A 13,757-nucleotide genomic window follows, 5' to 3' on the forward strand; every position below is an offset into this window, starting at 1 on the left:
TTACATTATGCATGCTTTAATAACTACAAATAAAACACAGTAGGAACATGAGTATGAGTGGGGACTTTCACATTTACACTACACTTGTTAGCTACACACCAAAATGTAATAAAAATTGAGCTATCGTAATGCAGAATAAAGTAATTGTATTTTCGTGTTTTGCATGAAATTAGCATTCTTGTAAACAAGGTAGATAAAATGGCATTGGAAAATGGGCTTCTCATGACGATTACGTCAGTTTCTTTAATTAGTTTCTGACCGGATGGCATCAGATTCATGCGCCTAATTCAAATGAATTCATGCTTTAATTTAGAATTCGGCAAAATGCCGTTAGTTCACTCTGGTTTCTAACATCTCATTTGGCAGCATCATCCACGGCATTTCAATCATAAAGCTAATAAAAGGACAAATGAATTACAGAACATTCAAGAATTAGCAGCGTTCTCGAAATATTCTAGCTATACATTTAAGGGCAAAACGTTATCTCGTTATGAGGTGACATTTCTACCAAGATAATGTATCAGCTTCATCGGATATATGGAAGAAATATATGGCATCATCACAGCTGATGTCTCCGCCTATCTCACATACAGAAAAAGTGTCATGTCATTGTCTTCTTCAAGGGTTTTCCTTTCTTTAGTACCATGTTCACTTCAAGTGTTATTTTAAAACCCACTACGTCTTCTTATTACGTAATTTTGCAGTTTGTAATAAATACCCATTTTTTGGGTAGGAAAATAAAATTTCTGTATTTACCGGGTATTTACCCATTTTTTATTTACCTACCCAGTGGGTAAATACACAAGTCCAATCCCTAATCGCAACTGAGTTAAATTTGGGCTCGCGCTCACTCTCAGGCTGTGAGGTATTTGCCCAGTGCGTGTGTGCAGAGCTGTTTGCTAAGAAGATATTTGCTTAATGCACTGTGGTCTTCTTCGTGTAATGTACTGGAGGTTCTGTACAAATGAATTACGATCATATAAATTATTTTATGTTTCTTAGAGAGAAAACCCTATGAACAATATCTACCATACATCCAATCCTTTTCTTTGGGGGTTGAAGGGGAAGGCAAACTTGCCTTACAATTATAGATATCTTACTGTAATAGTTATTCTACAATTCAATTCGATACTCGCAGTTCTTGAACTTAATAAAACATTAAAGGATAAAACTAAATTTTCTTTACCGTATTTTAGTTTCGTTAGAAAAGTACATTGGAAGTGTCCCTTAACAAAGAAATCAGTAAGAAATGATTCGAAAGATCCCTCGTCAGTAATGTTTTGGGTTATGTGTAGAGTTACCCCTCCGCTTTTTATGAAAATCAGGAAAATTTACAGGAGAAATGAGTTACGAAATAATAATTTGAAGTTTTTATTTGATGTTTAGGAATGTAAATTCGGCAGGAGAGTTATGTTTAATACGAGAAAAGATATGTGGAAGTTAGTACTATTTGCCGGATGCGGAAGGTTTCAGCAGCATGGTAGTTGTAAAAATATGGCGAATAGGTGTAAGGGATGCGCAAAATTAATGAAGAAAACCTTTTAAATTTTTGTGGAGCACACGGAGTACTGAAGTTAAATGAAATGTAACAATTTTTAATATTTTAAGCACTGTTTTTTTTTTTGTATGTTGCAAAGTCCAAGGGCACCTTCAGACTGGAGGAGCAATTCTAAACTTAAGCCCATATTTACTTGCATAGATCGTCTTGTAAGTAAATATACATTTATACGTACTCTCTAAATGTAATAATATAATACCGTTCAGAATATAGGCCTACATTTTAAAGAATCCTCTGGAAACAAAAGTAATAATATACTGTGGTAAAAAAAAAAACGAATTTAAGTTTGAAATCATAAAATAACGATAGAATTGATTTTTTTTTTAATTTTGTGATTGTACATAAATTCCAGGAAAATTCTCATTTCTGAAAATATTCCCAAAAAATATCTTCCCGGAATTTACCCATCACTAAATGACTGTCCGTAAGTGGGGACAGGAAGGCCCGGAACCCCTGGGTCACGAAAATTTCTTAAGATAATTTAAATATGTATTCAGGTAATAGTTTCGAGATGAGGGCCAAAATTATTAAAAATCAGGATGATTTACAGGAGAAGTTAGTTGATATTCCTGTTTCGATATTCAATTTCTTAAGAAAATATCGTAAGCAACCTGTACAAACCATAAAGATAAGTGGAAATGACATATGTGAGAGAAGAAAGCATACTATTTGTAACAATAACAGTAAACAACGTGCTCTGCGGGTTTCTAACCCGCCTTCACTAGCTAACGCTCGCTCGACAATACTGTGTGAATTAAATATTGGTAACTTATCTAACCTAATTTAACGTATCGAACCGTCAAACGACCAGATCCGAGGAGAATATCGCAAAAAAAGTACGTGAAAAAGCTAGACCCCATCGCGAAACAATATCCCAAATAAAAACAAAAAGACCAAACATAATATGTCAACCAGGAAGAGGCCCTTTTCCGTAGAAAATTTTCTTCAGACGCCCATAGGTCTAGATGAAGTTCAAACAGGCCACCAAAAGTAATTCAGAAGAAATTACATGTCTTCCAGGATATCTCTAGAGATACAGCGTCTGAACTTGCGTCAAAACTAAAGTGAAAAATATACAAACCAGCTTGCACTGGATAACCACTGAAAAATATCAATGTCATATAACCGAACCAGGTCAGTACGAAGCTAATAGGCCAGTGAAAGGGTACAGGGTGTCAGCGAATGAATATGCCTGTTAGGTTTTTCGCGTTGATGCAAGTACTTCTAGTATTGTAATGGTTTTACGTTAGTAACTAGTTTGCCTTTCTTGCACTGTATATTTCATATGTTTTGACGCTATATTCATACGCAAATCGTGAGATAATTATATTTTTCAACACGTAAATCTGATGGCTTCGTTGAACTTTATCAGTGCGAAAGGATATATTGCAATATACCCCATTGCAAACATTATAGAGGGTAATATATAGGAGATTAATGAACTAGTTATAATTTTTCAGCAATTATTTCGAGTGGTTTGCCTAGGCATGACTTGGAATTCTGATTTCCCTAACCGGACACGCCTAACCACATACCTACGAAGGTGCTCACTAGCAGATCTAAAACTATGTGCACTTGTATTACCCGAGCAGCGAACGAGTGCCGGCGGCCGGTTTTCTAACTGAAATATAAACAATAAAGTGAGTGAACAGCGAATTAGGAATTTTTAAGTTTGTATCCTTTTCAGGGGTTTGTAGCAACTGTATACTTACATATGTTTTTTGTCTGAGTGAAAATGAATGTGAGGCTTTACTGACGACTTTTCGGGGGTGGTACTTCAGTGCTCCACCGCCAGAGTTCGTTGAAATCGAAGTGTTTCCTTTTTGATGATGTACGTGCTGCCATTGAGATTGTGTGTATACGTTTCAGTCATTCAGTTTATTCACAAGAGTGAGAAAGACAGATGCTTTGTGGAACTGGATTAGGTAAATAAGCAATGAGAGTTTTCCAAGTGAATATAGTATCAATATGGTGTGCCCTGTGTGATTAATAACACAATAATTGAAGTGAGTAAAAGAAGAGACGTGAGTCCAAATGCTTGCAAAATAGCCAGGAAATGTAGTGTTTCCTCACAGTGTTGGAAAAATTGGAAGACAGTTATATTTAGGTGCACCAGTTAAAAAACCAAAGTGGCAAAATTAGAGGACTGAGAAAAATGGTGCCAAGGCAGGACCGAATGCCTAAGAATACTGCTTTGCGTAACCGAAAGGCTACTGTTCTGAACATTCGTGAACGCTTGAGTACTGCAGGTTGTCATGTAAGCACAAAGACAATTCATAGGAGACTCCACGAGTCTTGCTTATGATCCTACGTCCAACGAATTCAATGCATTGATCATATTCTGTTGCAGACAATGTCAACATTTTATCACAATTAAAGATAATTGCAATTACTGTTTTTATATGAAGTTTACTTCATGTATTCCCTTGTTGCAGGTGTATTTCTCCGACGAGTCGACGGTGGAAATTATGAAAGATTGGCAGCAACTTGTGTGGAGACGCTTTGGAGAGCAGTTCTGTCTGAATGCGTTAAGGAAACTGTGAAATACACTGCTAAACTTATGGTCTGGAGTGTGATATCTGTGTATGGCACTGGGCTATTGTATTTTGTTGAGAGCACTATGAGGAAGAAACAGTACAAACGTATCCTGGATGCTTGTCTAATTCATCAAATAACTAAGTTTTACCAAGAAACTGATGGAATTTTAATACAGGATGGGGCACCCTTCCGTACTTCGAAACTCGCCATGAGTCATCTGCTGCAGCTCGACATCAAAGCGTTGGACTGGCAAGGGAACAGCCCAGACCTCAATTCAATCGAAGGGGTATAAATATTATGAAGAATAAGGTCAACCGTCAAGTGTGTACTAATATTTCTGAACTAAAACAGCGTCTTCAGAAAATATGGTAATATCAAGTGTTTATTACTCAAATGGTAGTACGGAGTATTGATAGTATTTCGAAACGCACTACGGCTGTTATTAAAGCGAAAGGTGGGCCTACCAAGTACTAACAGTCGCCACTGATGTGCAAATATGTGCATTAGCTATAAACTTTTGACATATGGATAAATGTATTATAAATTTAGTCTACAAAGTGAAATACGGTTATAAAATATACATTTGTTTTGTAATTCCTAATTCGTTGTCCACCCACTCTAGTGTTTCTAACCGGATTACTTGTAATTATTTTATCACAGTTCTTCTTGTCCTGTTCGTAATAAACGACTTCACGCATATATTCAAGTTAAAACAAACACAGTTTCAGAAGTTATGTAAGTTATTCCCAGAACATTTTAAGGAATCTACAAAAAAGTACATAAACCCTCCATATTGATTCGACAACTTGCGAATAAACTAACCTTAGTGTTGTACACAGACATACTAAGAACTTCGTAACACGCCAGTGTAAACAATTTCTACTTGTCCTATTAACAAAGAATCGAAGTTCATCTTTGTGAATCAAAGTTATGCATTTGACAACTGAACTTTCATTGTCTAAAGCAAGTTCTATTGTATAGTTTCGAGACAAAACCTCTTCGAAATTGCGACCAAATTGGACCATGTGATGCCCGATCGAATGTCTAAGCAGTGTGTTGAGTAACAAAATTATTTTCCATTGAGATCATATTCGGATGTGCTGCAAAAGTCCAGTCAGAAAGAAACTGATGTCCGAAGGAGACTGGGAACCGCCCCTAATTGATATGGTAGATAAATATAACTTTTTCTGATATCTAACCTGTCATTATTTAGCACGATTTGGTAATTTTAAAAATCCATTAGTTGTTCCATATTTTGAAAATTTTATTTCAAAGAAATACACCAAATGTTACTTTCGGAACAGTAGAGGAGCGATCAAAGTTTAAAGTGAGGTGCCTGACAATTGAAAGTTCCTTATAACTCCAGTGAAATTCAGAAAAAATGAATTGCGTGTTATAAAAAGAAAACATACAAAATACTTACTCTCTTACAGGCATTATGCTATTATAAAATTAATGATACTTCTGAAACTGATTAGAGTAAATAGACATGTATTTGAATAATAAAATGACTTGCGAGAAGAACGATGTTTGTCTTCCACTGTTATCTTATTGCTCAAAGATACCGATGTTGAAATAATTAGCCGGAAATCACGCGGCTGCTTCTGACATTAATTCATGAAAAAGAAGAGTGCCTAAGTTAGATACATTAGTTCAGTATTAATAATTAAAAAACGCCACCTAACCGCTTGCAACCATACGTAGCACATTTTAAAATTTAGACTTGAAACAAAAATACAGCTGGTTAAAGACGATAGCCTTTGACTTTGGCTTTCATATGTGGATAACAATAAGTTGTTCATTTCCATACATATGTCATTATCTGTAGAAAACACATCTGCATTACTGCAGGAATGGTGAACTATTCCTGCATTCAATAACAACTATATAATTTATGGTGTTCTTTATTAACCGCAAACACGTTAGGCTACTTATAACATGTAAACTGCAACATTTAAAAATCGTTGGATACACTCTTGAGTGACACTCTCTGCTCCACTGTCCCGCCATGTCTACCTAGAATCTGAAGTAAACACAACAGCACGAATGATGTTTAACCACAGACTAAAGATTCTTAATAATTAAGACTTATGGTAATGAAGATGGACTAACCCTTGCTGTGTATAATGATGGAAATACATTTACGTTATTATTTCAAACAAAGTGCTTCTACGGTAAGTAGGCTAGTATCAACGTGTCGGCTGTCACTTTTTAAGTATTTTTTGCTTCTGTTTGTATGTCTACTTTTGATCCTTCAACGGACTTTAACTCTTGGGAATCCCCAGAATTTGTGCTTACTTTTGCTTCCTGTTGGAATTTTGCAGTAACTCACACAAGTAATAAACATCCCGCACGTACTTCTGTTTCAATGCATAAGTCGGTGTTCATATTTTTTGTTATAAACCATATACTCTTTATACAAGGTTGTAACTCAACCTTTAGCCTTCCGTGCCTTTTAACTTTCATTAAAAAAGGAAACATATATGCATGCAGAAATTAAATGTCGACTAAAAGCAGGGAATTTGGTTCAAAATCTCTTGTCGTCGCGAATTCTGTCGAAGAATTTGAAGCTTTAAATATATAAAACGATAATCATGCCTGTTGTTCTGTATAGTTGCGAAATATGGTCGCTTACTCTGAGGGAAGAACATAGACTGAAAGTATTTGAGAACAAGATCCTGAGAAGAATATTCGGACCCAAGAGGAACGGAAATGGGGAATGGCGGAAACTTCATAACGAGGAACTACATAATTTATACGGTTTATCAAACATTGTTAGGGTCGTCAAGTCTAGGAGGCTTAGGTGGGCAGGTCATGTAGCTAGAATGGAAGAAAGCAGAAACGCTTTCGGTCTTGACTGGAAGACCCATCGGAAAACGACCATTAGGAAGACCTAGGCGCAGATGGGAGGACAATATTAAGATGGATCTCGCAGAGATTGAAATACAAAATAGAAACTGGATCCAATTAGCTAAGGTTAGAAGTCAGTGAAGAACTTTTGTGAACGCGGCATTGAACCTCCGGGTTCCATAGGCCATAGAGTTAGTTAGTTAGTTATATGCATTGCTTTGCAAAGTACATTGACATTATTGGGAGATATAAGTATTATTTTCAAGAGAATTTTGGTAATGTATCTCAATATGATATTGTTCGTTTGTTGTAAGTGCAAAAATATTTCGTATTTATTAACTTGTTTTGAATTTTCTAGGTTTTGCTGTGAAGATATATTAAAAATTCAGAATGAATCTGAAGAATTGAATCATAGATTGTAATTTGAGTTTTACAGTTATAATCATCACATTAAAAAAAAAATCGTCCGCATTAAATAATACACTGCACCAAAATGGAAGATGAATATGAAACAGACTATGAACAAAGTAATATGAAATGTAAAATTTTCTCCGAAATTAAAAATAATGTATGTTTTAATAAGGACGAAGCAATGAACAGAAAATGTGTGAGTTTCACTGGAATCAAAGATCTTGTTTCGCCAATATTCACACACCGGAATATACGTAAAAACAAAAGCACAAATTGTACTCAAACTTCAAATGAGTTTCACTCAATAAAGTCTGAGCCTAACGTTAAGAAGGATGTGATTAATAGGAATCCAGTAGTTTGTCTTAAAAGATTGAAAGTCGAAGGAATTAATATCCATGTAAAATTAATCCAAACTGGGAAATACGTATTAGAAAATACAAATGATAGCAGACTTCGAAAGTAAGTATTTCTAATTTTTATATTGATAAATTTCCATGTAGTAATGCTAGTATTTTGTGTTGAAAAGTGCTTTCAAACATTATTTCTAATAAACTTGATAAGCAACTGTGATTGTTTAATCAATATGAGTATTGTGTGCAGTGGTTTGGTAAAATATTTTTTTCAGTGTCGTTCTAAAATATTTACTAACACCAAATGCTCAAGATACATCTATTTTAATATTGTATCAAATCAAAATCTTTGAATCATCTCTTCTGTAAATAAATTAGCGAAAATATGTGAGCAACATTTCTCGTATTATGTGCTATTGATGTTGCTCTTCCCGATGTTCAACAACACTTTTTATCGGAACACAACAGAAAACAGATCTTACACATCAGTTTTACAAATGGAAAGAATGAGTAACGCATTGGTTTTCTGAGGTTAAACGGTTTGAATAGTGCATACACCAGCGTATTATTTTATATCTGCTACCAAACTAGGTCTGGTATGAAATATGACCACCTTCTTTTCATGACAAATTCTTTCATTCTATTTTGTATAGGATACATTAGTTTCTTGCAAATACCTTTCACATCTCAGTTGTTATGCCGAATCCTTACGAACAAGAAAGCAGATCTGTTTAGAAATCCTCGTCTTCGATTAAACCCCGGGGTTCTCTGCCACGCACGATGCTTTACTTCGTCCTTTTCAACATCAGGGCAATTGTATCTAATTAGTGAAAGAGGTACCATGTATTGCTTAAAAAAAAAATCTCATCTGGCATTCTTATTAATTGTTGGTACCACACTTTTTATTGCATTAATCTACATAAGAAAGTTCATGATTCTATCCAGGGCCGGCGCGAGGAGGTCAAGCCGTACCACCTCCCAGGGAGGCAAATCTGATCGGCGGCAAAATTTAAAAAAGAAAAGAATACTATTAAAATATAATGCTTCGTAATAGGCTCATGTAGAAAAATAAAATTTTGTTCACCTGAGAATGTAATTAAACTTACTTCATCTACCATCAAAAAATTCAGAGTATTCTCTCTCATATTCAAATTTCAAACTACTAGCCACAGGTATCTCGTTCAATATTTCCCTTGCAGCGTCGTAGATAAGATTTTCAGCTAGGGTGAATGTAGACAAGATTACCAAGGTGTCTTTTATGTTTTTTCTATTCAACAATATTCTAACGCTCCACTCCAAGTATGCTAAAGGTACACCCATACTTAAGACAGGCCGTTCTAGCCTACAGCATCTAGAGGCATTTAGGTTCTAGCAGCGAATTTTTAACCAACTCAAATTGTTCATTCCGAATATAGGTAATCGTACATTTTTTCTTGAGACATGTCTTCTAAAATCATTTGCGCAATTGCGCATACATTACGGAACATCAATATATACTTTACATAAGTAATAATGATAACTTTCTGAAACTGGTAAAACTCTTTGCAAAGTTTGACAGCGTCGTGGCCGAATACATTAAAAGAACCATGGGGGTACAAAGTAAATACCACCAATTCTTAGGGACAGATATCCAAAATGAAATTGCTTATATTCTTAATGGACAAATAAAGAGTAAAATACTGACTTTATTGAGAGCTGCAAAATATTATATGTAATACTAGATTGTACACCAGAACTTCTCGTACAGAGCAAATGGCAGTAATCGTTCATTTTGTAAATTGCACACAGTAGTGGACAGAGGCGGACTGGGAGTACGTGGCCCCACCGTGATGTTGATGCTTAAGGGCCTTGATGAATACCGAGTTGCTCTGGAGTCTGGACTGCCCTTTTAGGAATGAACCTTTAGCTTCACACTTGGATGGCTAAACCCCCGCCCCTATGATATGTAAAGTTGTGTATGCGTATCTATAGCCAAATATTATTTCGCTTTCTTTATTTTGTACAGTTTGAAAATCTTTATAATGAATCGTACATGTCCAATCAAAGCAGCGACTGTTTATATTGAATGAGATCTGAATAAGATACGATACCATCTTCAAAATTATGAAGAATTTAATTTTCATGAATGGTATATGCAAATGAGTTAATAAATCATAATAAACTTAATTTTATTGCGTAAAATAGTAGTCTATCTTTGTAGATTCATTTACATGATATATAATGAACGCTGAGTTATCATCCAATTACGGAGGTGAGAATAAGGAAAGTAACATTTTGAAAACAGAAAGTTTAGAGAAACGCTTCTGACAACGCACGCTCAGTTTGATCAGAAATCATTTTTGTTGGCTTTTGAACACTAATTAAATTGAAACATTCCTACAATATATTAGCATTACAGCCTAAAATACTTTTCCACTAACGGCAGTTAGAAATCACCCTCTCAAAATCAAGAGAGAAAAACGGAACGAACAGCATGAAATTTTCATGTAAAAATTAGCATACTTATTGACTACACAAAGGTGATACGGCATTTGTCAATTATGTTTTTGATGCGTTTTGCAATTCTTATAAAATATGTGAGTAATGAAGTTCATTTATCAAACCTATTTCTACAGCAGCATTTTTCTAAAGACAGAAGATTTCCCAATTTCATCGAAAATTTCATTTTTACTTTTTGCAGAGCATCCTTTTCAATGGCCATAAGCATAAATAATACCGAATATGATTTGACAAAGTCGAACGCGTACGAGTTTTAATTAATTTAAGATAACTGAATGCTCGCTCACACGATACTTCAAAAACTGAAAGACTTATCAAATATTTGAATACAGTAAACAGTGTTTGGAAAGTAAACATACATGTATGTATAAGTATCAACCTGTAGCAACAAAAGTAATACTGCTTACACGGATGATTTTCGTTGCACGTCTTATAAGACTGGCCATCTGAAAAAGAGACAATGGATTCCTCAGGTTCACTTTCGCCGTCCGAGGCACTACACTCAGTAGAACTGTCGCATTCTGCAACATCTGCGTCGGGTTGTATGTCACTGCACTCTTCATTATTTGCTTTCTTACAGTAGTCTGGCAGAGTTTTTCGGAGCTTTTCAAAAATTTGAGCAAAATTTAATAATTCAGATTTCAAATTTTCATGCTCAACTAAACATTTTTCAGCTATCTCCTGCAAAGCACCTTCTGGATTACCCTCATTTAGTAAATCAGTAAATCGACGAAGATCAAGACAAGAAGCATCAAAGATTAAGGAAACTTGCTTTTATGAACAAAAAGCGTGGAGAATATGGCATGAACATCCTTTGGGGCCGGATTACTTGGGCTTCGGGCCCGGGACATCACAGGTGTGTTCAAGGGAACCGACCATTTCAAATGCAACCTCCCACGTCCAAGAACTATATATTTCATTGCTGAATAGAAGGGATCCAAGTTAGAAACTTCGGAGACCAATTTCTGGGGCTTCGGACCCGTTTTCTGACAACGCCGCTGTGCTTAGGGACCATTGTTTATCGCCACCACTCACATCCAACAACTCCATGTCTAACACGGTTTCCTTTCCGTAGGAAAATCAGCTCCATGCTCTTTATATATTATCGATTGCACATCACATTATTGAATACATAAATTATGGATGACATTACATTTTCGATTTAATAATTTACATGCTTTTTAGGCATTTTTATTGTCTTATTGGTTTTTCAACAAATAAGACTACACGATAAAATGGTCACCCACGACGCTCTGTGTACAACAAACCAGCTGCGTGACTTTCCTTTCTTTTGCTCACTCGTTATCTGGTATGACATTTTACTCCACATAAACATAACCAAATTCTCCAAAGCATCGATTTTCATGTGTCGGATGCAGTCGGGTTTCTTGAAAATATATCTGAATACTTTGAGAGGAGCAGAAATGATGCAAAGTTTCAATTTTCAAATGATGCGATGGAGTTGGCATCCGCATTAGATATGGATGATCCACTGATACGTAATACAGTACGAGCTCGAGGTCGAAAGAAGAGAGAATTTTAGTATGAGGCAGAGGATGAAGCTATTGAAGATCCACAAACAAGATAGAAGATCGATTTTTATTATAAAGTTCTAGACTTGATTGTGTTAGCTTTACGAGAAATTTTGAGCAACTTAACCATCACAGCGAGCATTTCCATTTTCTTTACGATATCATTAATATTAAAGATATGACACCTGAACTTTTGTCTGAAAAGTGTACTAAATTTACCAACATTTTAACACACGAAGAATCGAAAGATATTAACCCTGGTGATTTGAAAGGCAAACTGAATGTGTCCGCTAGAATTAAGCCTAAAACTTCACCACGTCTACTGTCAAAATATGGTTTGCGGATTAAAGGGCGGAATGTGAAAGTATCGCCCAGGGCGGCAAAACTGCTAGCGCCGCCCCTGATCCTATCTGTACCATGAGACCCCTGGTTCATGGATGTTGAAACACCCAAACTTTTTCTCGTTGTTTATAGTCTGACTGATGTGTTCTGCTGTAATTACTTCACAAGTTGATTTGCGAACATAACGAGATATCTGGACGTGTACTACAAAATGAGTGTTATCGGAAAATAAAACCTATTTTCACGGCTCCAATCTTGATTTTTCTTTGCCCAAGCCAATCTAGTCCTTTGCATTAGTCTTGTAAGGAGTTGTTTCTCCTGTAGTCTTACAGATTTTAAGCCAACTTCTAGGTGCCGCTGTCTCTTAGTTAAATCACATCTTCGAACCCCAGGTCGGTCTAATTCTCCCTGATTATCTTGTGGTTATCTTTTGTAATTCCGTACAGAAATCTTTTGTCTCTGTTTCTAGATTTCCTCTGCGGTGCTCTCTTCTCAACCCTTAGCAAATTTGTTTACAGCATATACATATACCTTTTACTATAGTAATTTGTCTCTTAGCTACAGATATTTGTTTATTGAGTGTTACAATTTTTACTCCTTTCCTCAATAAAATATCCATGATATCCGCAAAGCAAGCAACCGAATGTCACATATACACAATACTTACTAGTGAAACACTCACGATATTACATTTTATTTTAAACAACTTGTAACGCAGAAACAGATTCGTTGCTACATTTGCAGATGTATAGCGAAAAAAAAAGTGCTCAAACGCAGCACTGAAATAGATAACTTAGTATACAAATACACAATCCACCATCTTTCCCATACCAAGAGTGTAAGTAAGTTTTTCTTTACCTTCGAAAAATAATTAATAAAAAAATTAAATAAAAGTTCACATTAATTTTCACACTACCGTTCCTAGTATTCATTGATTTGTAAATGAACATATATATTTATTCGAGACTTCTAAAGAAGTACGAAATGAAATGGAAATAACTTTGGGTACAGAACATTATTTCAAAGGGCAACCGTTTGGAGAGAAATTGTAGAAAACATGTAAATGCGGAAGAAAATCGTGTTTGTTTTGTTTTATATCATTTGAGTTGCTCATGGAAAGTCTAGACGTTCAGGAAAATATACCAGTAGGAAGTGGATAATTTAAATGTGTTCAATTTTAGATAATATAACATACAGAATATTAAACTTGTAATATTGTGATGATGGCCTGTTTGAAAGATAGTAGTATTATAGGGAGCTGGCTTTAATGCGAGGCTGAGGGATTCAGAGTTGATTGGCAGGTGCCCCACCCCATCACCAAGAAACGGTCACTCGACGGTCTTGGGCAGGGTTGCCAGTGCGTTGTCAAAAAATTCACCTAATACTCACTTAATTCAGAGTTTATGCAATTATGCAATCCCTATCGAAGATCCCTGTATACATGGACACACGCAAATTAGGCTGTGAAACAAATGCTTGTTTTTCTCCCTCGATTCTTCGTCGCATTGCACTATGACCTTCCTGATTACTTCTATAGCTTCACTGTGTATAGTTTGCTCTCTCTTACGCTGTGAAGCCATTGTCGAATGAATAATAAGCAACAAAACTACAACAGCACCCAACAAATAATCAACTCACACTAACTTTTCAGAATGACATTCATGTAACAATTTTCTA

At 35.6% G+C, this 13,757-nt stretch overlaps 1 protein-coding gene across 4 annotated transcripts in view; it reads left to right on the forward strand.

Annotated features, from left to right (window-relative positions):
- Positions 1–13,757, forward strand: part of LOC145662230 (uncharacterized) — a 48,326-nt gene that overhangs the window by 13,454 nt on the left and 21,115 nt on the right. For 2 of the 4 annotated variants that reach the window (XM_081727596.1, XM_081727575.1), the window contains exon 2: positions 7,305–7,816. In XM_081727596.1, coding sequence (XP_081583722.1) covers positions 7,440–7,816 — 377 coding nt within the window. In that variant the 5' untranslated portion in view covers positions 7,305–7,439. Of the gene's footprint in view, positions 1–833; positions 954–3,993; positions 6,271–7,304; positions 7,817–13,757 lie in introns of those variants that run through there. The other 2 variants (XM_081727576.1, XM_081727585.1) reach the window with 2 other exon arrangements.

Source organism: Thermobia domestica, chromosome 1 (genome assembly GCF_964235325.1).
Source record: "Thermobia domestica chromosome 1, izTheDome1.hap1.1, whole genome shotgun sequence".
Taxonomy (NCBI): Eukaryota; Metazoa; Arthropoda; class Insecta; order Zygentoma; family Lepismatidae; genus Thermobia; species Thermobia domestica.